The sequence below is a fragment of the Saccopteryx bilineata genome, chromosome 9 (assembly GCF_036850765.1).
Source record: "Saccopteryx bilineata isolate mSacBil1 chromosome 9, mSacBil1_pri_phased_curated, whole genome shotgun sequence".
Classification (NCBI taxonomy): Eukaryota; Metazoa; Chordata; class Mammalia; order Chiroptera; family Emballonuridae; genus Saccopteryx; species Saccopteryx bilineata.
In genome coordinates, this window is record NC_089498.1 from 45,135,185 (window position 1) to 45,160,965 (window position 25,781).

At 47.9% G+C, this 25,781-nt stretch overlaps 1 protein-coding gene across 7 annotated transcripts; it reads right to left on the reverse strand.

Moving 5' to 3' along the window:
* Positions 1-2,854: 2,854 nt before the first annotated feature.
* HNRNPL (heterogeneous nuclear ribonucleoprotein L) lies at positions 2,855-17,708 on the reverse strand. Of its 7 annotated transcripts, none has more exons than XM_066244216.1 (13): positions 15,184-15,537; positions 13,278-13,396; positions 12,455-12,692; positions 12,237-12,324; positions 11,158-11,252; positions 11,001-11,073; positions 7,610-7,681; positions 7,218-7,498; positions 4,876-4,997; positions 4,374-4,575; positions 3,757-3,814; positions 3,556-3,651; positions 2,855-2,983 (listed from the first exon to the last, which is right to left on the reverse strand). In XM_066244216.1, exons 1-13 carry the CDS (start codon positions 15,499-15,501, stop codon positions 2,925-2,927), a joined length of 1,821 nt encoding a protein of 606 aa, XP_066100313.1. In that variant the 5' UTR covers positions 15,502-15,537; the 3' UTR covers positions 2,855-2,924. The 7 variants fall into 7 exon arrangements, with proteins under 7 accessions (XP_066100313.1, XP_066100317.1, XP_066100316.1 ...); XM_066244220.1 differs by having other exon boundaries at positions 15,247-15,535; XM_066244219.1 differs by lacking the exon at positions 15,184-15,537 and adding an exon at positions 17,660-17,708 and having other exon boundaries at positions 7,218-7,681.
* Between the last annotated feature and the right edge of the window lie 8,073 nt (positions 17,709-25,781).

A 25,781-nucleotide genomic window follows, 5' to 3' on the forward strand; every position in this document is an offset into this window, starting at 1 on the left:
CTGAACGGACCTTTAGCCCACTGGGAACCTGACCTAAGAAAGTAACTCACACTGCTGATGGATGGACATTCCTGCATAAAGTTCACCACAGTGCTGTTTTATAATGGTGTTAAAATTGGAAACAGCTAAAATGTCCAAGGACATAATAGCAGAATAACTGCAGCCCTGATCATGAACTAGAGCCATGTTAACTAAAAAGAAAACTGTCGTTGTCTAGCAGAGCGTACCTACCTAAAGAAATGGAAATATAGTCAGGCCAACATTAAGCGCTGACTGTATTGTTTAAACTCGCACACCAACACGAGTCCCTACTATTTTCCTTTACATATAGGAACCTGGGCCGGGGGCTGGCTAAATCATGAGTTCAAGGTCTCTAGGCTTCAGAAGTGCTGAGGGGATCTGAAGTCCATGTTCTTAAAATGATTTCTTCAAATAATAAACCTCGACGGAAAACGCCAGTTAACCCAAGAGCATTAATAGTGCTGTAAAACTGCTTAAGTATGCTCATTAGGGAGTTCATCACGAAGTAAAGGGATGTCTGTGGGCAAACGGGTTTGTAGGGAATACCTTAATGAAATGTCATAGCTAGGCTCTATTGGAAAACAGTCACGATCTATCAACAGAGAACTTAGGAGTTATCATTGCAATGGAAAACTCTGAAACAGCTATGCAAATACCAGGATGTGAGAGAACAAATGTAAAGATGTAGAGCATTCTGTATATCAGCATAAAATTTATATAATGCTGTTATGTGCACACAATACAGTACATACAGCTTATGTGTAGGAGACTCAAAACTGCTACAAAGAAATAAATAGTGGGTGCTGGGAGACAAAAGGCAAATTTACTTTTTACCCTCATGATTGGCTTAAAAACAAATCACAGTGCATTTTGAAGTTTGTGGCTGCAAGGTGGACTGGTTTCTTCTTACCCAGAGTTCTATTTGAAACCTCCCCATGTGAAGCAGTTTATCTAATAAATGCCATGTGTTTTCAGTAGTTTCATAACCTCACAGTAAATTCCCAGTGTTTTTTTCAAAAGCACATGTATGAAAAGGCCCTGTACTTTTCACTTCTGCAGGCTGCCTCTTCCATTACAAGCCAGGATCCTTCTGGGTTGTCATCCTCCACCCCCATATATACAAGTTCCCATCTACCGCAGCTGGGGAGTATCATGTTGTAATTACACACACAGCTGGTTAGTATCTATCATGTAATTATACAAACACACAATTTTAACCCAACAATCCCACTGCTAGGAATGTACCTCCACAATACCTGGGAAGCTGGCTAAGATATTGTATAAAGATACACAGCATAGCAGTACTTTTTAAAGTGGCATCAAGTTGGAAATTACCTTTGGGACCAGGCAAATTCTGACTCACCCACACAAGATTGTATGCAGGAATCAAGTTGTTTTGTATGTGGTTATGATACAGAACACTGTATGGCATAGATGGAACCTCAGACCATGCTCTTTTCCCACTCTTCCTGTGGTTTGCACCTCATTTTCTGCAGTTCATGTGCAGGGACCATTGCCCAAGGTGACACAAGAAAAGAACAAAACTGATAAAGGGACTGAGGAGACTTTCACTTTGATCTTACAGAAGTTTATTTTCCCTTATAAAAATGCAGGTGTTTACATCACAGGACTAATTTCCCTTGAAGTTTTTCATTTTTCTTCCAACACCATGTATTTTTTGCAGGGGGTGGAACAGACGGAGATGAGAAGCATCGACTCAGTTGCTGCATCTTTGTCGTTCACCGACTGCTTTCTCATATGTGCCCTGACCTGGGGGCGGGGGGCCTTCAGCCAGGCCAGTGACCCTTTGCTTAAGCCAGCAAATTCAGGCCTCAAACCTGGATCCTCAGTGTCCCAGGTCAATGTTCTATCTATTGTGCCACCACCTGATAATGCCACCATGTACTTTTCAAGGGACTCTCCTACTAGACTGAGCTTGCTTAGGTAGAATTCATGGTGTACCACCAGGTTACTTTTTTTTTTTTTTATAGACAATCAGAAATAGGGATAGACAGGAACGGAGATGGGAAGCATCAATCATCAGTTTTTCGTTGTGCGATCTTAGTTGTTCATTGATTGCTTTTTCATATGTGCCTTGACCACGGGCCTTCAGAAGACCAAGTAACCCCTTGCTCGAGCTAGCAACCTTAGGGTCTTGAACCTGGGTCATCCTCCGCATACCAGTCCAATGCTCTATTCACTGCGCACCGCCTGGTCAGGCACTTACCTGGCTTTTCAAGACTCCTCTAGTTGCTAGCATCTATTTTTTTTTTAAGATTTTATTTATTGATTACAAAAGGGGTGAGAAGTATCATCTCATAATTGCTTCACACTTCAGTTGTTCATTGCATGCCTGTGGTATGATATGCCTTAACCTGGCAAGCTGAGGGTTTGGAACTGGCAACCCCAGCATTCCAGGTCAAGCTCTATCCACTGTGCCACCACAGGCCAGGCTCTAGTATCTGGACTAGGCTGCTGCTCTGGCTCACCCTGTGCTCCTCTCAGGGCTGGGCCTGTAGTTGTGTCCTGGCCTGCCTGCGACTCTTCAGAAGACCAAGTAGGAGGGAAGCAGACACACCCTGGAATCCCAGAAAGTGCTTTTAATTTTTCAAACAATTTTATTGAAATGTGCCAAGAGTACATGGGCAGCACAAATGTATGAAGAGGAAAAAAATCACATGTACAATAATTTTTAAAAAGTGAAGGTTAATCTTGGGAGATATCAATTCCCCTCCCCTCCCCCTCCATCCTTCCAGGGTTTTCATTATGGTTAAGCCGCTACTAAACTAGCATTAAAAAAAAACAAAAGGGAATACAGAAACTTTTTTTGGGGGGGAAAAAAAAAACAGCATAAAGAAAAGAAATGTTTTCCTGCTCAGATGGGACTCTTCCTCAGCACCGAATTAGGAGGCATGCTGAGCAGTGGAGAAACACAATTTCAGGGTGTAAGGGTATGGACCATCTGCAAAGAAGAAAGAGGTCTGGATGAGCTCATCTCTGGAGGATCCCGCACCAAGCTCCCCTCGTTTTGCACACATCTTTTTCTGCAGTTCAACTGTGGGGTCTAACTGGTCACTACAAGGCACTTCTCCTTCCCTTCTTTCACTTCCATGAGGAACCCCATCCCTAGTTCTGTAGTTGGCTCAGGACAATAACCTGACCCTGGAACAGGGAGGGCAAATTTTATGTGCTGGCTAATATGGCTCCTTTCCTGGTTCCTAGCTGAGCCAGCCTCCGCAACTCACATAGCTGGGTGTCACTGCACGCTTCTAACACTGAGAATGCCAGCTCGCGGGAGGACAAGCCTGAGCAACTCCCAGCTGGCAGAGTGGGAGGCAGCAAGCAGCCAGGCTGGCCCTCCCATGGGAAACATCAAGGCTGATCTCCTGGCGACCAGGTCCATCCCACTTGTCTGTGCCAGAGACTGTGGAAATCTCTGGGGTTCGAACTTGATAACAGGAGGACAGCTCTGGCCTAAATCCAGCTAACCATTAGGCCACAGGGGGGCTGACTGCAGGACACACAGATACTCACTTGGGTTTTTCATCTGGTAATGGTTCAGGAAGCCCAAAGTCTCCAGGGCATCGCTCTTGGATTCCCACTCCAGCAGACCAGAAGAGCTGCGTTCACCTGACCAGAAAGCAAAGGTTTTAGGTTGACCCCTGCAGGAACTAGGGAGCTGCCCTGCCCATCAACAACCAAGGCACGAGGGGGGAGGCAGGGCAGTTTACTCACTTTTGCCTGAGAATACTTTCACAGAAGATGGCCGCTTCACTCCCAGCTCATCACAGATCTGCAAGACAGAAAACATGCAGAAACACACAGGAGAATTCAAGCAAACTATGCCCCTGTGTGACTAAATGCTTAATTTTTCTGTAGAGAAGTTTCTAAACTTTTACTGCACACACTAAGGTGTCCATGACCCAAAAAAATTCCCCATCTTCAGCTGCTATTTGAGGATGTTGGCTCTAGGTAAATGTTTGATGAACTAGATATAAGGATCAGAGTCCAACTCTGCCAGTCAGACTTTCTGCCTTAATTCCCTCTAACTCACCCTTAACAGGTCCCTCCCTTCATGTTAACTAGGCACCTGGAGGCCAGCCCGACAAAGATGATTATTTTGAGACTGGACTCTGATCACCAGTCTTAACACCCAGACAGGCAGAATCTTTTCAGCAAAGGTATAGCCATCCTAGCTTGCCAAAAATGTTATAATCCTGGCAAACTGCTGCTCGAAGTCTGGTGTCATCCCCAGCACCCAACCCAGGACCCGACAGGCAGAAGAACAATAGGCATTTGCTGAAAGACAAGAATAAATGGCTATGGCGAGGGACCACTTCCATGGCACACACCTCAAAGAAGTTATCCTCGGTCACCTCCAGAGGGGCATTGAAGAAGTGCAGCACGTTGCTAGGGTGCTGGATGCGGTTCTTGGCTGCCTGCTCTGGAGTGGAGAACCGATTGTTCCTTGATTCACTGAAGTCTTTGTAACTGGAGGACCCGTCTTCTAGCCCATATGACTGGCCAGGCATGATGGCTGGTTGCTTAGACACACTAGGGGAGGAAGAGGAGCCCTTTGTCAGACCAGATGTTGTCCCCCAAACCCTCCATCGTCGTGGCCTCATTCCTAAGAGCAAGTGCTACATGCTTCAGGGGACATTGCACCACAGCTGAGGACAGGCCTACACTTTTTCCCACTGCTTCAGAGAACCTGGGAACACACCCAGAACACCCACTCCTGCCTAAGTGAGCACCTCTGCCTCACCGTTACACTGCTGGGCCCTGTCCAGAGCAGGCGCCATTTTCCTTCCATCCCTTGCCAATGCATCCTACTCCAAGGAATTTGGCACCTACCAGACTTTCAGCTTTTGCCCAAACATAAAGTTGTTGTTGAGGTGGGTAATGGCCCGGTCCACAGCATAGCCATCAGCCATCTCCACCATGGCAGCCCCCGGCTTGCTTTTCATGAATTTCACCTTGGAGAGAACAGCCATGGTCAAAAACACTGCCCAGCAAGGGACCTCTGTCCTGCCCCTTCTAAATTAGAAGTTAACCTCTGCTTCCATATCCTGTCTTATGAATGGGAAATCAGGAGAAAAAAAGAAGCATGCTTAGCCCATAGCAACTACTCAGCCCAAAATAGGCATCAGAACCCTGGCAATGTCTTACTAACCATAGGACCCATAACTGGGTCACTTAAAGAAGCACAACAGAAAACAGTAGCCATAGTAAAAAAGCAAACAGCTCTTCTCATAAACATATGTTAATAAAGACACTTTTACCTAGGTACTGGGTTCTGATATAAACTATTTCTTTATGTGCATTACAGTAAAACAACCAAAAAACCAAACACTGAAAAATAGCTCTGAAGCCAGGCTATCTAGCTCCGAGTTCTGCTTTCACAAAAAGGTATGTGGACCCAGGCAAGTTAACTCACTTCTGTGCCTTCATTTTCCTCACTTTCCTCATTAATGATTCTTGTGAAAATTAAACAAATTACAAAGCCCTAGCCATTTAGCTCAGTAGATTAGAGGATCATCCTGATTACCCATGGTTGCAGGTTTGATCCCTAGTCAGGACAGATACAAAAATCAGTGAATGAATAACTGGGTGAACAATGGGTTGATGTTTTTCTCTCTCCCCTTCTTCTCTCTCTAAAAACCAATAAATAAAATATAAAAATTTAAACAAATTACAGGCCTTGGCCATTGGCTCAGTGGCCTGGAATATGAACATCCTCGGTTGATTTCAGGTCAGGGCACATGAGAAGCAACCATCTGCTTCTCCCCCCCCCTTTCCCCACCCAGCCAGTGGCTTGACTGGTTTGAGTGCAGCCTCAGGTGCTAAAAATAGCTCAACTGATTAGAGCATTGGCCCTAGACAGGGTTGCCAGGTAGATCTGGTGGGGGCACATGCAGAAGTTGATGTCCCCTCCTATCCCTTAAAAAAAAAGTTACTTTTTTTTAGGTAACATTTAAAACACTTTTAACAGTGTCTAGGTATAGGAAGATTACTTAAAATGTATTAGTTGCTACTTTTTAAATTCTTAAAAACTTATTGAGAGGAAAGGAGGGAGATGGACAGAGAGACACCTACCTGGTTCTACTTAGTTGTGCATTCATTGGTTGCTTCCTGTATGTGCCCTGACCATACAGGTTGCAGGGATGGAACCTGCAACCCTGGCATATCAGGACAACACTCCAACTGAGCACCCAGCCAGGGCCTACTGCTACTATTATTATATATGCTATATATGGTATATGTGTTATACTGCATACACTGCTCACAAAAATCAAGGGGTCAGGGAACATGCAGCGACTCCAATACTTTCAGCCTTTTGTATAATGCATTTTCATCAATAAAAGTTGGGTTTTGCATCTCATTTGCATAATCAAACTTTCTTCGACTTGTTTTTCTGACGTTCTTGTTTAATAAAATCAAATGCTTTTTAATTGCTTCATATTCATTTTGAAATATCCCCTAATTTTTGTAAGTAATACACACACACACACATACATTTTTTGAGAGAGTGACAGGAAGGGAAAGAGATGAGAAGCATCAACTCAGCTGTGGCACCTTAGTTGTTCACTGATTGCTTTCATATGTACCAGTAACTTCTCGCTTAAGCTGGCAACCTTTGGGGTTTCAAACCTGAGTCCTCAGTGTCCCAGGCTGACGCTTTATCCACTATATCACTGCCTGGTCAGGCTACTATTATTAACAGCCCAAGAGAGGCTGCAAACTCAAAGCTTCAGATAGGTTCGACAGAAGAAAACCATCTCACCTGGGTGGACAGTAACCTAGCAGAATGCTGTGCTGCCAGATCAGCTGAAGAAAACCCTTATACAATGATCTTTACAATGGACACATTTCACAAGTCATAGTATTCTTAAGCACTAGTACAGTACTTATTTATATGACAGTCCCAGTTTTATACCACTTAAAATTTACCAGCACATTAACACTTAAAATTCAAAATTTAACAGACAAAACACCTATATACAGTAAGGACTAAATAAACCTTGTCTGCAGCAGGTCACCTGATTAAGCAAATTACCTTCTGTGGATTGGCTTGCTTGTAGCCAGGCAACCTCTGGCTCTTTCACCCTCTTCACTGACTGGCAAGCCATGAGGTTCAGGGCCTCTCTGGGGCCTGCCAGGTCTATAAAGAAAGCTGTGGACCTAGCAGAACTCACCTTCTCTACATTGCCGTACAAGCAGAAGACATTGAAGACTCGGTCACAGTTCATCTTAGATTGATCCAAGCCATAGACCATGAGCACAGGGCTGTCAGCGTGGGGGCCATACTCGGGTGGTGGGGGAGGGGGTGGGGGGTGCCCATATTGGGGGCCGTAGCGACTTGGGCCCCGGCGGTGACCCCCCACTGGTGGGCCCATCCTTCTCCCTTCGTAGTGAGGTGGGGGGGGCCCGTAGCCCTCATCATGGTAATGGCTGTGGTACCCACCGTGGGGCCCTCCTGGGGGGTGGGAAGGAAAGAGAGGGAGGGCGGGTGAGAATTTGCGTGGCGGGCGGCGGGCAGGGGCACATGAGCCACGGGAGTCCACGGAGGGGAACCCCCTGCCCTCACCATATTCTGCGGGGTGATCTCCTAAAAGAGGGGGCTGCCTCTGGCGTTTGTTAGGATTGCTGCCAGGGTCGCCTGTGGACAGAGAAAGCAGTTAGAGCCTTGTTTGGTAGGAGTTTATTCTTTCCCTCCTGACTAGAGGCTAAGCTCTAAGTTCCTTAGCTTCTGCAAGCCTGTTTGCAAACCCTCCCAATCTTTTAAGGGCTGCTGGGGCCACCCTCCCCTGGTCTGGCCCAGGGTAGGTCTGAAGCCCAAGGATGGAACCCACTCTGCCTCCCCATACTAACTGGCCTGCCTTCCTTTCTCTATGAAGGAAGAGGCCAAGTTCTGGGAACTCTGTCATCTTCCTTGGCCCTTGTGGGAAGCCCAGCTCTTGGGCCCTTTTGGGAACTTGCAGCTGTTATGGAAGCTAAGAGCTTCTAGGGGCCAAGAATAGCTTTCTAAAATAACTCCCAATAAAGGGAGAGGAGATTTAGAGCAAAACAAAAACAAACAAAAACCCAAAACAACGAAAAATAAATAAAACCACAGAAGAACAGAACGATACCAACTGACCTCCTCCAAAGGTTCTAGTAGCTCTAAACTCCACTCTCTAGGCCTTTTCTTTCTCAATCCCCACACCCATCACCCTCCCACCTAGTCACATCCAACCCAAGGAGGGCTGGAGAAAAGGACAAGCAGGGCGAAGTCAGATTCAGTTCATGTGAGCAATCATGTACAAGGCATCAACATTCTCAGACCCAGACAAAGGCGCAGATCCACCCCAAGCCCAGCTCGTAATCACTATCATTAATTTAGCACCTGAGTGGCAGGCACTGTGCTAAGCGCTTTACAGACATCATGGCTTCTTAAATTCCTCACAACAACCCTATGAGGTAGGTTCTATTTTAGCCCCATTTTACAGATAAGAAAACTGAGCAATTAAAATTTTTTTAACTGAGCAGTTAAAAGACATTTTGGCTCAAGGTCACAAAGCAAGTTAGTGGCTGAGCTGGGATTTGAACCCAGGTCTGGCTGATTCCAAAACTCAGGGCTCAAGACCACTGCCCTTTCCTGCCACTCGGCCTTTCATTTTCAGTAAGTCATTACAAAGATGGAATAGGGCTACTTACAGCAGAAGTACAGAGTACAATGTCCATTTGTCACAAAAAACAAATCTGCATTTTCTCTTACCATTGGACGCTTCAACAGTGAGTTAGCACAGTTCTGAAAGATGGCGTCCCATCAAACATACACTGCGACCCTGCATCACATGGTTTTACAGTCATAAATACAAGTTACAGCACACATCCGCTACAATTTTTTTTAAAGAATTGTTTTAACAGTCAATGCTTTGATTAAATCAAAATGGCTCACAGATGTTTTGTCCTCAGAAGATATCAGAAAAGTGGAAAATAAAGGTGTATGAAGTGGATAGTGTCCCTTCGTGTTGTCACCTCCTCACAGTGTGCTGCAGTGCGGTGCTTCTGGCTGTGTAGCGCTCCATGTGCGTGTCTCCTGGTTATGAAGTGTGCCAGTGGCCCCACTACGCCCGAGCTTTGGCCTTGGGAGCACGCCTGGTTACCCACCAGCAGGTAACTGTGTACCTCTGAGCTGTTTGGCTGTCTGGTTTTAGGTCTGTTTTGGTTTTCTGATTTTTTGTTGTGGTTTAATTTTTTTTGGTTTCTGATCTCCAGTTGGTGCAGGTTATGTTGGCAGCTGTTGACTGCAGGAAAAAAATACCAAAACAAAACAAAAGAAGGCCCTCCCCAAACCAAAGGACTTAAAATACAAAACAAAACCCATATGGCGAGGAATGGAGAGGATCCTATTGTCTTGGAGGCCCATGGAATCTACTTCAGTCTGTGAAACGTTCTCCGAAAAGAGAGCCGCTGGCTGGCTGGAGCTCTGTTCTCTGTGTTTCCTACTTCTGTGTACATTCTCGGGTTCAAGTTTGCTTGGATTTTGACCTTTTTAAAAAAAAAATGTTTAATAAAAAAGCAGTGTCTGCTGCCATGTTGCGTCTCTTTCTCTCTGTCTCTGTCTGCCTCTGTGCTTGTAGCTGTTCCTTGGAGCGCGGTGTGGTGTTCTTGATGTAGTGAGCTCAAGTCTGCGGCTGTTTCTGGGGACGTGGTGGAGGCTGCATGTTCTGTTCTCTCCAGGAAGAGCTAGTGGTTTCTACCCTGTGTGTTGGTGAGCAATGTGCAGAGGCAGAGCCGCTGAAGTATGGTTCCTGAGGGGGTGGCGAAGCACCGCCCTCACTCCAGGTTACCTCATCAACTCTCGTTTTTGACCCCCAGCCTTGGGACAGCCAAAACTGAGAGGCATCAAAACCAATGCACAGCCAGCCCCTGCCACTAGCCCCTGCCGGTCTGTACATCTTCTATTTATGTTCCTTGGAGAAGAAATGGTTGGTTGCCATGTTTGTTAACAGTCATGTAATGCCATTGCCCGCTCTGGTACATTCACTTGGTCACCAATTTGCCTTTGGCCTCTGGAGGGAGCAGCCAGGCCCACAGTACCCACTTTGAGGGTCCGGGGGAGAGTCTAGCCCACCCTGCCCACTGCTTCCCAGCTTCAAGGACGAGCAAGACAGGCCTGGCTAGAAATGGGGGCCTCTGGCCTTCCAGCGCCTGTGAGATGTCAGCAAACAGCCTCCTCCCTCAGCCCACGGCCTAGTCCAATGTACAGGCCCAGACAGACACAGAGATGAACAGTCTTGCTGAGGCGGTGCTGATGCTTTTCAAAGGCAATCCTCCACCTCTCCCTCCTATCCAAGGCAAATCATTCTTGACAGATTCTAGAAAGGGGGTTGTCCATTTGGGGCCCCTGCAGAGAAGATGAGTCACCTCTACAAATGAGGTAAGACATGTCCGCCCTGCTCCAATCCAGGGTCTCACCTCTTTAAGGCCAACTTGCTCAAAGGCTCTGCTGTTAAGGGCCCAGGAGCCTTCACCACCTCCCCAATTTGCCTCCCCCATACACCCCCACCCCACACCAAGCAGACCCTCAGTAGAGGAGAGCAGGACCATAGCTGGCCTGAGAATGGAGTTAGTGACCCTAAGTAGGCGCCTAGAAAGGAGGCAGCAGAATCTATTTGGGAGCTGCTACTGGAATATAAGCCACCACCATGCACAGTGCTCAGTGAGGCCCTGCTCCCCACCCAATCCAGGCCTCTATGTTGATTCTGTACCCTCAGCTGCATGAAAGGGCCCCAAATAGCAGCTAGAACCCAAAGAGGGCCTTCACTCACCCTCTCCCACTTAAGTGTCTTTTCTAAGAGCTGACCCAAGGCCTTCCCTTGTCTATAGGGAGCCCAATGGCATTACATAACCCTGAGCCCAGCTCTATGAAGTGCACTAGTCAAGTGAAGGCAAGGCAGGTGTGTTTAGAACAAAGTGGTCATCAGGATTACCTTGTCCACTGAGGTTTGGGTTTGTGTAGTCCCAAGTATCCTGATCATTTTTGAACACGTTCAAGCGTGTAGGCTGTAGGAACAAGAAAAAACTTAGGATCAGCCAGACCCCAGTTCACCTGGAGGTTGACTAGGGACAGTCACTTCCCAGACCTACCTTCGCATATTCAATCTTCAGAGTGCAACAGCCAGAGTAGATATCAGCCCCATTAAGCGAAGCCTTGGCCCGCTGGGCACTCTGCACAGAATCAAATGTAAGTAAAGTTAAGGAAAGCCCCATCATAGAAGCTTTTCAGACAAGACTTCAAGCTGTCTGAGGTGGATAACCTATTAACTTCCAAAGACTACACTATGTGTTTTGGGGTCTGTTCAGTCATAGCCACCAGCCACTTGCATGAAGACGGGCTGGAGTGCTACCCTAGGTGAACAGTCACTGGCCAGGGTTCCTTCATGATCTGTACTCCCATCCCACCATCCACAGGTAGCACAAACCTCCTCTGCCACTACTCCAGGTCAAGCCACCTTCTTCTTTAGCTCAATTCTCTCCCTTGTACATTTTTATTATTCATTTTAGAGAGAAGAGTGAGTGAGAGAGAAAGAAGGGGGAGGGGCAGGAAGCATCAACTCCCATATGTGCCTCGATCAAACAAATGCAGGGCTTCAAACTGGCGACCTCAGCGTTCCAGGTTGACGCTTTATCCACTTTGCCACCACAGGTCAGGCTCCCTTGTGCTCTGATGGAGCTTGAACAATCTCTGAAAAGTACATTATGGTCCTCTGAAAGTCTATCAGTGTCTTCCAACTGCACCGACCCGAGATTCACCATTGTTGAGGATGACCTATTAACTTCTTTCAATGTCCATAGCGAACCCTCTCCCCCACATCTGCTATTCTTCAGTTGTCAGGTCGTTCTCTTTCTCCAACACTAAGCTTCTAACCACCTGAAGATCCTTGCAGAAGCTGGTTCCTCCACCTTAAACATCAACTCCTACCTCCGCATAAAAATAAAATACCACTTTCTCAGAGACCTTCCCATAGCACTTCACAGCACTTTACATGCTGCACTTACACATCTCATTACCTGTCCACCAACAGTCCCTCCCATCAGACTGCAAGTTTTATAAAGGAATCAGGCACATGGCAGGAATTTAGTAGATACACGCTGATTAAAAGGATGGCGCCCTGTCCAACTCTGAATCCCCATCCCCAAAGAACACCTGTTTCCTAGCAAAGGATATTCCACCATGGCTTGGACTCCATTCTTCCGGAAAATGACAATTCTCTGGACAGGACCACAAGGGTTACAGATAGTGTAAAGAACATCCTGTAAAGGCAAAGATGGGCAGAATAAAGGCACACTGGTAGGTCATTCTGGCTCAGGGAAGGGGACAGAGAGAAAGGGAAGATAGGAGATCTCCCAGAGCCGCCTAATAGGGACGTCCACTAGCACACACCGTAGTAATGGAATAGATGGGGTTAAGGATGGTAAAGAGAAGCACGCTGTTGACACTCCGGGAGTCATCCGAGTCTCCAGGGCGGGAGATCTTCTGGCTGGTAGAGTAATTAACGAAAGCTGCATGACCAGCAATGTAGATCTGGTTGTCGGCTGCGTAGTTCACAGCATTGCAAGCCCCCAACACATCTTCAAACTCCACCAACGCTTGTCTCTTTTTAGGCATTACGACCACATAGCTGGCAGAAAAAACACAGGTATTTAATCCTCTCAGAATAATGGAGACAAGAATGGCCTTCAATTTCCTGTGAACTGACTCCTCCCTGGGTGGCACACCCTATCATGGTTTCCTGACCCAAACACCCCTTGTTATATGGGTCAGGACAGGCAAAAGAGGTGGTAGCTTTGGTATTACCTCCTCTGAGAAGACTTCCTTCCTGATCTCTGCTCACCGGACTCAGCCAAATACCTCCCATAGACTTCTGAGCTTCCCCTACCACAGTGCTAATCACTCTGTCTGGTTAACTGTCTGGGAGGAATCCAGGACAATTATTCACTACTCTATTTCCAGTACCTAGCATGTGCCACATACTCAGTCAATACTTGCTAAATAAGAGAATGCCAATTAGAAGGTACAAAATAGAAAAAGGACAAACGGGCATGAAACTTGCCATGACCTGCCCAAAGTACAATGGCCAATCCCAAGAGCAGAGCCCCAAGATCAAATCAGACAAGTCACCTCCAACTAGAAACCAGTGACACATAGGACACCAAAGAGTAGACCTCTCCATATATACTTAACCCCTAGCCTCTGAATAGAGTACCTGATAGGTCCAAATTCCTGCAAGGCCTCTACAAGGTCAGCTTCCACCACACCGTCAATCAGGCCCCTGATGTGGACAACTGGGGAGGCAGGGGTTTTGTGAGGGTCATCGTAGTTCTCCTGAGAAAGGAAGCAACAATAAGGTTTTATTTCCTGCTGTGCAAGACAGTGGCCCACTGGTCTTTGTGTCGAGGATCCATCAGATAAGACAGGTGAATGTCACCTGGATGGACACACAGATCAGTCAACAAGGGACAGCAATTTTTAGCCCATCACTCCAAAAGGATTCTGGGCCAGCAGAGCAGAGGCCGAGTGGGTGGCTCCTTATCCAATGCCTCTTGTTGTAGCTTCTAAGGAAGGCAAAATGGAGGACCAAGCAGATCGCTTATCTTACATTCCTCCCAGAACCTGTTTCTTTCCACTGGTCAAAGGTATGTGAGAAAAGAGTGGCATAGAAAGTGGACACCTCGGACAGGAAAGGCTCACACAATTCTCTACAGCAGTCTGAATCAGGCAATCTCTTTGCATCCACAACTTCTTTGCCCTGTCTCCAGTAGAGCAAGCTACAACCACCATACAGCCAAGCATTACTGTTCCCCACCCCCGTTCCCGGGTTACATCAGGGTAAAAGAGTAAGTGCCTCAGAAGCGATAGCAACCAGGCCCACCTTGGCTACTTTCAGTCTTTTACTTTCCCACTAAAATCTGTGCTGGGAAACACTACCTGGGCCAGACTATATAAAAACAGAGTGAGAAAAGTCTTTAAGAAAGAAGAGAAACTTCCACCCAAAGACAGAAGCCTTTGACAATCAGGAGGAAAGGAACTTCCTCCACCACTCCTGGGCTCTGGGCCTAGTCTCCTGTGTGAACCACCAAGCAGAAATGGGTTCTACTTCAGGAATGAACCACACAAACAGGAGACAGTAACATGCCTGATGGTTACCAGGTTCGGCGGTTTGTAGTTCCACAGCCCAGAGTTCTAATCCCTGCTGCTCCCCTCCCTAAATTATACTACCTAAATGAATTTACCTCATCTGTGGAAGTCAGAAATAGTAATACCTTACCCTATCTCACAGAGTAGTTGAAAACTCAATCATGATACCTTTAAAATGTGAGAAAGAAGACCTGACACATTAAAATACTAATTAGTCATAGTACAGACCGCAACTAAACCCCGGAAAACCCTGCAAATGGCTGACCGGGAAAAAGACTGTGAACTTGGAAAGGGAATAGGCTCCAAGCCAGAAAAAACAACTGGTGGTGTTTTCGGAAAAGGCTAAAAACACTGCATTCGTTCCAAAATGCCCACTCACAGGAAACATTTTGGTTCATCAAACCCTTTGCACACAGTTAACCTCCGGAAATTATAAGCAAACTTGCGATGGTTCCAAAGCTCGGCTCAACTCCCAAAAAGCTAAAAAGACCTCTCACGTCTTTCTTCCGGTTTTCAATGTCCACAAAATAGGCGACGTAATATGTTCTAGGAGGAATTATCCTGATATCGATTTCCGTATCGAGACAAACCATGGCGCTATAAAGATTAGTGATCGGACAGAATTCCTCTCAGGCGCGGAAAAGGCCACCGCCCACCCGTTCCCGCGATGCCCCCCCGCAACCGCCCACGAGGCCCAGGCGGGAAAAGTGCGCCTGCGCATGGGGCCAGTGGAGAAAAAATGTAGAAAAAACCCGTCCCGGCCGCAAGCCCGCCCCACCCCACCCCCACCTACCCGCGGCGCCTGCGCACTACGCCACCCGCAGAGCGAGCTCCCCAATCTAAGTAGCGCCCATACGCAAGCGCCTGTCCTCGCGCAAACCCCGCCGTTTGTCCAACGCCTGCCCCTCCCCCCTCCCGTCAACGGCGCGAGAGCAGGGACGCGTGCGCAGAGCCTCCCCCTTCCAAAGAAATACCCTGAAGATGGGAAAATTTCCCTCCCTTCCAGGCCGTAGCAGGGCGTGGGGCTCTGGCCTCACCCCGCCGCCGCCCGCCGCCCCGGCTCCTCCGCCGCCGCCGCCTCCGTGCTGGTCGCCGGCGTTGTCAGTCTTGAGCCGCTTCGGGGCCCGGCCGCCCTCACTGCCGCCGCCGTAATAGCGGCCACCGCCGCCTCCGCCGCCCGCCGCTGCCATCTTCACCATCGCTCCTGGCCTCCTCCGCTGCTCCTCCGGCTGCTGCCTCTGCTCCAGCCGCCGACGCCGCTTCTCCGCCCGGGGCAGCAGCCTCCGCGACATGGCGGCGCAGAACCCGCCTCCCCCCGCCTCTCATTGGGGGAGGGACACGCCCGTCACCCGCCGCCCCCACCCGATAGGGGGAGCCACTGGTCTCGTTGCGGGGGGAGGAAGCCTCCGCATGCCTTGAGCCTCTATTGGATAAAGCTCATTCGGTTCTGCAGAAGGGCCCGCCTCCATTTGTTTGAGACACTCGTTATAGGCGAGTACTTTCTGCCAGTCATTTCATCTACCCTACAGCCTTAAAATAAACTCCAATTTGATAGGTTGGCTTTCTGGTACGGCGCTCCCCACGCTCCTGAAAAGCCCTGCCTCCTTCCCATTTTCATTGGTTTCTTTTGTTAATCCATCAAACCGAAAGCTCTTAGTCTTCCAGTCACAAGACGTCTTCCGCTCCACTCCGCGAGAAGACAAGGAAGCCCCTCCCTTTTGCCGCTTTCCAATGGTTACTGCAGATACCCATCTTCTGCGTTTCTCGCCAGAAGGACCATTGCTGGTCTCCGATTGGGTGAAAAAGCACCGATAGGCGCTCTTAGGCTCAGTCTAGGAAAAGATCGGAGACGAGAACGCATGCGCAAATATACTTTCCGGAGCTTTCGGGGACGGGGCGACCCTCTAAATTAGCGAAAGGCTCAAGCACCTAGGGTTTTTACTGAGTGGTGGCTGTGTGCCGTTCTCGAAAGCCAGTCCAAATAGAGGAGCTACTGTCTGCGCAGCTCAGTCCCCATCACTTACTTTATTCCCCTCCACCTTAATCTTAACAGTGCCGGGTTTTTTTTTTAACCCAAATTTGTCCGTTTCCATCACTATAAAACTTTTAGGATCCTGTGCAGTTCTCTGGCGTTATTTCACCACTCCACCTCTAAATTAAGCCACAATAACTCCTTTCACTTTGCTCAAGCGGAAGCATGTGCCGCGCACCTCTCGATCTTTGCCGGAGCAGTCCCTTACACCTAACACTACCCCTCCTGCCAGAGCCAAGAAACGATTCCTTCTGTCCGTAGGGTCTCCGTTAACTCTGAAAAACTTTCGTCGTCCCTACCAGCCCATAATCCTGGGGCTCTCCTCCCCCATGATAACCTCTGATCACCCCGGCCAGTGGCTATCACGGGACAGCCCTGATACCTGCAGGTCCACACAGTAGGATGACTGTCCCTTAGCACGGAAGTCGTGTATAAGTGAGGGAGCGGTAGGCACCGCCTTGGGGCTAGTCCCCCTATCCAGGCATATGGTGCAGCACTAGCCCAGTGCTAGCGCTTTGCCAACGGGAGTCGTTATCGTTGTGGTGTTCTAAGCGTCAGCGAGCCGTCCTTCCTCCGGGACGAAGGGCCACCCTATATAGAATGAGCTCCCTGAGTCTAGGGTCCAACGACTCCCACCAGCGGGAACCTGGGGGCGGTGCGGCCGGTTGATCCAGGATCGCGCCCTAAGAGCTCTAACTTTAGGGGGCTGCCTGCTGGGGTGGGAGTGGGAGCGGAGGAAGACTGCATTTAGAAAACTATGGGAGTCGTGGGAAACGCAGGTGATCCTCCCAAATACGCTCCGGAACCTTTCCATCCACGAGCAAGGGGGCTTCCCGACATAGGGATCCTCGTGAAAACAAAGTTTGAAATGAGGTCAGTGGCATTAAGAGCGTGGGACAGGTCTGGTGGGTTCGCTGGTTTGGGAAAAATAATAAAGTTGGCAGTGAGCTAAAAGGGATCTAAACCACGTCCCAGTCACATCGGGAAGATCCAAAAAAGCCCGTAGAACCAATATGAGGGGCGGTGCCGCGCCTTCAACACGTGATCCGAACGTCTAGCTCGAGGCGGGGATCGTCCCATAGAAGGGCGGGTCGCGAGGTCCAAACGTCAGAGGAATGCGATGGCGGAAGAGAGGGAGGGGGCGTCCCTCCCCTCCCCGCCCCTGCGCCGGGCCCAAACGCCCCTCGCGCCGGCGCGCATGGACAGACGCGGCAGAACCGTCCTGGGAGCAGTAGTTCCCGGTTGCTCGGCTGTCCGAGCTCCCAGGGTTGGCGGCCGTGTGGTCGCGGTATTTGCATCCCCGTGCTCCTGGCCTCTGCCTCAACCCACTTGCGCTCCGGCGGCGGCAACTGGCGACGGGTTGCGCCTCCCACCCATTCACCCGCATCCCTCCCTGACCCCTGGCCCCTAACCCCTACCAGCTCGGCGGCGAGCTTGGCCGGCCGTCCGGAATCGGAAAGAGAGCAGACACTGGGAAGTTTTGGGAGAGGGAGGGACGGACCTTAAAGGGACCACGACCTCTTTTCAGCCTGGAAAAAAAAAGGGGGGGGGGGCGGGCTGGTGGGAGCCAGACCGAAGGTTGCTCCACGGTTGGAGGAAACAACGCACAAAAGGTGTGGGAAGACAGTAGGGCCTCTGCGTTCGGGCTCCGCTTTCCTTTTCCCCAAACACCTCCAACCCCTTAACCCTTCCTCCTCTTCCTAGAAAGTCACTCCGTTTAGAAACCATGAATCATGCCTCATTCCTCATAGCTAGTCAAGTGTTCTGTTGTTTGAGGTAACTGTTGGGGTGCACATTGTACAAATGGTCTCAAGGGACACAAGCGACTAGCTTAGGATTCCACATCTTGTAAGTGGCATAGCAAGATTTGTCTGCTGCCAACGATGTATAACCACTGCTCGCCCTGGCCGGTTGACTCAGTGGTAGAGCATCGGCCTGGCGTGCAGAAGTCCCGGGTTCGATTCCCGGCCTAGGGCACACAGGAGAAGCGCCCATTTGCTTCTCCACCCCTCCCCCTCTCTTTCCTCTCTGTCTCTCTCTTCCCCTCCCGCAGCCTAGGCTCCATTGGAGCAAAGATGGCCCGGGCGATGGGGATGGCTCCTTGGCCTCTGCCCCAGGCGCTAGAGTGGCTCTGGTCGCAACAGAGCGACACCCCGGAGGGGCAGAGCATCGCCCCGTGGTGGGCAGAGCGTTGCCCCTGGTGGGCGTGCCGGGTGGATCCCGGTCGGGCGCATGCGGGAGTCTGTCTGACTGTCTCTCCCCGTTTCCAGCTTCAGAAAAATACAAAAAACAAACAAACAAAAAAAACTGCTCTGCGGTGCCTCTATGGTATAGGGCTGCAATGTGCACTGGAGGTTAAGGGTAATGTCCCTGGGGCCAGAGTGCCCGCAAAGGCTGCACTTATTAGTTCTGTGGTCCTGGGAAAGTGATTTAGCTTTTTTGGGCCCCCTGTTTTCTCATCCAATAGAGAGAAGGTAATAAATAGCACCTGCCACATAGAGTGGTCTTGAGAAGTGCCGAGAAGTCTGGAAACAGAGAGGACAGCAGAATCCTCCTCCCATTACACAGATTTTGTAAAACTGAGACCAGGAGAGGAGAAAGACCAGATGAAAAAATCACCACAGCTAGGCCCCGTCTGAAAACAAGTGGATCTCCTTAATACCTCCAAGGCATAATCTGACCCTTGTAGGCCTATCTAAATCCATGCCTAACTTTTCTGGGTTGACACTTTATCCACTGCACCACCACAGGTCAAACTTTTCTGGATATGGCACAAACTCTAGCTTCCCTTCTGTTCATCAAATGCCCAAAGCTCATTCCTGACTTTGCACTGACTCTTCCCTCTGCCTAGCGTGCTCTTCTCCCAGATTTTTGCTCCTCATCTGACAGACCTTGGCTCAATTGTCACCTGACCACCCCAGCCTAGTTAGCCCCCATTTACAGTTACAATCTTGGCCTGTTTATCTCCTTCTTTGCTCTTATTGCTATGTGCAAATATCTACTTATTAATCTTTTTATACTGCAGAGAATTAGAAATTTTTTATTTTTTTACAAAGGAAAGGAAAGAGAGAGAGAAACATTAATTTGTTGTTCCACTTATTTATGCATTCATTGGTTGATTCTTTTTTAAAAAATACTTTATTTACTTATTTTATAGAGACAAGAGAGAAAGGGAGCATGGAATGGGAAGTATCGGCTCAGTTGCTTCATGTTAGTTGTTCATTGCTTGCTTGTTGTATGTGCCTTGATCGGGGAAGCCCAGGGTTTCGAACTGGTAACCTTGGCATTTCAGGCCCAAGTTTATCCACTGCACCACCACAGGTCAGGCTCATTTTTTGATTCTTGTATGTGCCCTGATGTGGAATCAAACCCACAACCTTGGTGTGTCAGGACAATTCTCTGACCAACTGAACTACCCAGCCAGGACATTATTTGTTTAATTTCTGTCTCCTTACTATATCTGGGCTCTTTGGGGGCCAGAACTGAGTAGGTTTTAATCTTCCTAAAGACCTACCCTCGCTTGACTAAGTGGTGGTGCAGTGGATAGAGAGTCAACCTGGATCCCTCAGGACCCAGGTTCAAATCCCAGAGGTCACCAACTTGAGTACAGGCCCATCCAGCTTAAGCTCAGGGTCGCGGGCTGGAGTGTGGAATCATAGATGTGACCCCATGGTCGCTGGCTTGAGCCCAAAGGTTGCTGGCTTGAGCAAGTGGTCACTGGCTCCACTGGAGCCCCCCGACCCCACATCAAGGCATGTATGAGAAAGCAATCAATGAATAACTAAAGTGCTGCCACTGCCTGACCAGATGGTGGCACAGTGGATACAGCATCGGACTGGGAAGCGGAGGACCCAGGTTTGAAACCCCGAGGTCGCCAGCTTGAGCATGGTCTCATCTGGTTTGAGCAAGGCTCACCAGCTTGAACCCAAGGTCGCTGGCTCGAGCAAGGGGTCACTTGGTCTGCTGTAGCCCCCCACCCTCACCCCTGTCGAGACACATATGAGGAAGCAATCAGTGAAAAACTAAGGTGCTGCAATGAGGAATTGATGCTTCTCATCTCTCTCCCTTCTTGTCTGTCTGTCCCTATCTCTGTCTCTCTAGCTAAAATAAATAAATAAATAAATAAATAAATAAATAAATAAATAAATAAATATAGTAAATAAAGACCTACCCTGGGGTCATTCAGTCATTCAACAGATGATTATTGAGCCAACACTACTTGAAGCACCTAGGACAAAATGGTGACCAAAATAGAGGAACTCCCCTTCTCTGCTCATTATATTCTAGAGTAAGAGATGGATGATACTAAAACAAGTAAAACATTGTATCAGAAGATAAATTCTATGAAGAAAATAAAACAGGGAAGGAGGATGAGAAGTGTATGGGGGAAGTTGGCTAAGCTCAAAAGGGTATTCAGGGAAAGTCTCACTGAGGGGTGACATTTTAGCAAAGACTTGCAGGAGGCGAGAGGAAGTCATGTGGATACTGGGGGAAGAGGACTTCAAGCAGTAGGTACAGCCATTGCAAAGGCCCTGCTGTAAAAATGTGCTTGGTGTGTTCCAGGAATTGCTAGAGGCCTTTGTGGCTGGAGTAGCGTGAATGAGGAGTAAATGGTAAGCTGCCAGAGAGATGGGGTAAGGGGCCATCTGTGAGGGTCCTCATGGGCCATGGGGAGAACTTAGACTTTGAGGTGGAGCCACAGGGGGGTTCTGAGCAGGGGAGGGCCCTGGTATGGCTCAGTATTCACAGGAGTCCTGTGGGTGTAGGAAACACTGTGGGACATGGTGTGGGAGCAGGAAGACAGGAGGCCTAGTTCAATGGAACAGCTGAAGAAAAAGATGGATGGGATCAGGGTGGGGGCCATGGAAGGGTTGACATGGGCGGGTTGTGGATCTGCTGTTTAATATAGTCACAAAGTTGTGCAACCATCACCATTGTCTAATTCCAGAACATTTTCATCACTCCTTGAGAAACTCCATATACAACATTAATAGTCACTTCCCTTCAACCCCTAGCAACCAGTAACCTACTTTCTGTCTCTAGGAATTTGTCAGTTCTGATCATTTCATGTAAGTGGAATCATCTAATATGTGACCTGCTGTGTCTGGCTTCTTTTACCTAGCATTGTTTTCAAGGTTCACCCATGTTATACGGTGTACTTCATTCCTTTTTGTAGCCAAATATTATTCCACTGTATGGATATGCCATATTTTGTTGATCTAGCCATCAGTTGATGATGGTCCCTATGCTTCACTTCTCCATGATTTTAGCTCCCAGATCACAGTCTCTGATGCTGCTCCTGTCCTCATTCTTGTTGAGTTCCATATCCAGGTAGGTGATCCTCAGACCATCTTGGCCTCTTGGTTCCTAGACCTTGTCTCTTCCAGTGATCCTGCCCTTCCTCTCCCTCCCATAGTCACACCTAGACCTTGTCTCAATAACCACAGCCCCTTCAGAACCTTAATTTCATACATCTTGCCCTCTACCTATCACCTGTCTTTCTAGTTCATTCCTTTCAGAAGCTCAAATTCAAAAATCCATCAGCCTACCATCTTTCCACAATACGTAAGGCCAGTGGTGGGATTCTAATAATTTAACAGCCGGTTCTCTGCCCTAATGACCATTTTAAATATCAAAAAAGATACACCAAAAGGTAGTTTGTTATCTCATGCATTTAATACTTAAATAAGAACAATAAAAGAGGTACACAAAACTAGATTATAAGAGTTTTAAAATGTTAATGAAAATATATTAAATAATACCTGACCAAAAAACAATACACTATTAAAGATATTTCCATATTGCTTCTTGATTAGTTTCCTCACTTGCAATTTTTTTTTCACCTATGTACAGACTGAACGTTAGTACAGGTGCTTAGAATACGCTATTGTGCAGATAAACGTTAAAAAATAATAAGGAATGTAAATTTGTGATTTCCACATTGGGCGGCTGCCTAGGCATCCACATTAGAGAGAACCCCGATTACAAGTGCCATGTTAACAGCTGGTTCGCCAAACTCAACAAAAAATTAGGTATCGATTCTGCTGAACCAGTGCGAACTGGGTGAATCCCACCACTGCCTAAGGCCCCTCATTGTCGTCATATAGATAAATACCTAACCATTATGACCACACTTTGCGCACACTCCGTATACACCCATTCATCCTACTCATCTGGCGAAACCACAATCCTTGTTAAATCTAAGGCTCCACCTATCATATGTCTGCACCTGTGCAAAGGACTGTGTTTGGAGAAAAATATGCACCCATGCTAACTGGTCTCACCTTAAATTCATGCCCACTGACTTGGAGTAGACCCACAATGCTGACCAGCAGATTTGCCTATGTCCTTTGTCTCTTGACTTTCCCAGATGACATATAGACCTTCTTAAACTCTAACAGCTCCTTCCTCATCCTCACTCTCAACAGGGACCTTCCTGTTGCCCGAGAACCATAGCCACCTTCCACCACATCCACTCTCCTGCATCTTCATCACGCACCCTGCCTTCCCACCTGTGACTGCAGGGGCCAACCGTGTTATCTGTTGAACTGCGTTTTCCTTATACATAGTTTCATTTTTTCTTCCCCCAGTCAAGAAATTGGTCGCAAAGTGAAGTGGTTAACAGGTGGAGAGGGCTGGGGGAGGGGAGTAGAGAGGGATAAATATATGGTGACGGAAAATGATTTGACTTTGGGTGATGGGCACACAACACAATCAATAGTTCAAATACTATAGAAATGTTTACCTGAAACCTATGTACTCTATTGATCAATGTCATCCCATTAAATTTAACTTCTAAATTAAAAAAAAAAAAAAGGCCTTGGCTGGCCCTGGCCGTTTGGCTCAGTGATAGAGCATTGGACCAGTATGTGGATGTCCCGGATTCGATTCCTAGTCAGGGCACACAGGAGAAATGCCCATCTGGTTCTCCCCGCCTCCCCCCTTCTCTATTCCCCTCCTGCAGCCAGGGCTCCATTGGAGGGAGTTGGCCCTGGGCACTGAGGATGGCTCCATGGCCTCCACCTCAGGCACTAAAAAATGGCTCTGGTTACAGTGGAGCAAGGGCCCCAGATGGTTTGCCGGGTGGATCCTGGTCAGGGCACATGCAGGAGTCTGTCTCTGCCTCCCCTCCTCTCACTAAAAAAAAAATTTAATAATAATAATAATAAATAAAGAAAGGCCTTGGCTGGTTGGCTCAGTGGTAGAGTTCAGCCCAGCATGTGGTTGTTCCAGGTTCAATTCCTAGTCAGGGCACACAAGAGAAGTGACCATTTGCTTCTCCACCCTTCCCCATCTCCCTCCTCCTGCCCCTCTCTCTTCCTCTCCCACAGCCATGACTTGGTTGAAACAAGTTTGCCCTGGGTGCTGAGGATGGCTCCATGGCCTCATCTCAAGCACTAAAATAGCTTGGTTGCCAAGCAATGGCCCCAGATGGGCAGAGCATTGCCCCATAGGAGGCTTGCCAGGTGGATCCTGGTTGGGATGTATGCAGGAGTCTGTCTCTCTGCCTTCCTGCTTCTCACTTAAGAAAAAAAAAAAAATCAGTTCCCTGTGGGCTCAGGGGCTCAGGAGAGAAATGTAACAAGCCCAAAAGTAGAAAGAGGTCAGCTTTCTTTTTCTTTCTTTTTTTTTTTTTTTAATTTTTTATTTATTCATTTTAGAAAGGAGAGAGGGAGAGAGAGGAGACAGAGAGAGAAGGGGGGAGGAGCAGGAAGCATCAACTTCCATATGTGCCTTGACCAGGCAAGCCCAGGGTTTCGAACCGGCAACCTCAGCATTTCCAGGTCGACACTTCATCCACTGCGCCACCACAAGTCAGGCTTTTTTCTTTCTTTTTTATTTGAAGCCTGTTCAGGGCTCAAAGTGGAAATAGCTTCATGGTTTGTTGGGCTTCAAATTGCCTTCCGGGTCACTGGGTAAAGCCAGCTAGTAGATGAAAAATTCGCAGTTTCGTTTTGCATTTGTGACACTTTCCACCCAGCATTATTGAGGTATAACTGACATAAGGAACCACACATATTTAAAGTGTACAAGTTAGTGAGTTTTGACTTATAGATAAACCCATTAAACCACCACCACAATCAAGATTGTGAACATATTCATCATTCAAAAATTTCCTCATGTCTCTTGGTAAGCCCACACACATATCCCTAGACAACTATTGATCTGATTCCTGTCATTATGGGTTAGTTTTCATTTTCTTTTTTTTTTATGTTTTATTGAATTTATTGGGGTGACACTGATTAATTAAGTTATACAAATTTTAGGTGCATAATTCTATAATACATCATTTGTATATTGAATTGTGTGGTCACTACCTCAAGTCAAGTCTCCATTACCATCCATCCCCCTTCTACTCTCCTTCACCTCACCCCACCCCCTTTCCCTCCTACAATCTCCACACTGTCGTCTGTATCTGTAAGTTTTTAGTTTTCCTTTTCTAAGATGAGATTATGTACCACATATTCTCATGTCTGGCTTTTTTGTCATTCAACATAATTATTATTATTATTATTATTTTGTATTTTTTCTGAAGTTGGAAACGGGAAGGCAGTCAGACAGACTGCCACATGCACCCAACCGGGATCCACCTGGCACGCCCACCAGGGGGCGATGCTCTGCCCATCCGGGGTGTTGCTCTGTTGCAACCAGAGCCATTCCAGTGCCCGAGGCAGAGGCCATAGAGCCACCCCCAGTGCCCGGGCCAACTTTGCTCCAATGGAACCCTGGCTGTGGGAGGGGAAGAGAGACAGAGAGGAAGGAGAGGGGGAGGGGTGGAGAAGCAGATGGGCACTTCTCCTGTGTGCCCTGACCAGGAATCGAACCCGGGACTCCTGCACGCCAGGCCGACGCTGTACCAGTGAGCCAACTGGCCAGGGCCTCATTCAACATAATTATTTTGTGATTCATACATGTTGAATAGGAATTCACTCTTTATTTCTGGGTACTATTCCATTGCATCGAATCGTTTGTGTAAGTCACTGCAGTTTGTTTACTGAGTCACCCATTGATGGACTTTAAGTTGTTTCTAGTTTTGGCAATTACAAATAAAGGTAATATGAACATTGGGTGTATAAGTCTTTGTGTGCACATTGTTGTTTTTTTTAAAATAAATTTAAAAAAATTATTTCTTGCCACCCCTGGCCAGTTGGCTCAGCGGTAGAGCATTGGCCCAACGTGTGGAAGTCCTGGGTTCGATTCCCAGGCAGGGCACACAGGAGAAGCTGCCATCTGCTTCTCCACCCCCGTGGACCCCACCCCACCCCCCGGCCCACCACTGCCTCTCTGGCAGCCACGGCTCAATTGGTTTGAGTTGGCTTCCAGGCCTCCACCTCAGGCGCTAAAAAAAAAAGAAAAAAAATGTTTGGTTGCTGAGCAATGGAGCAACAGTACCAGATGGGCAGAGCATCACCCCCTAGTGGGCTTGCCCGGTGGATCCTGGTGGGGGAGCATGCGGGAGTCCGTCTCACTTCCTATTTCCTCTCACTAAAATAATAATAATAATAATAATAATATAATAAAAAATTATTTATTGTTAGG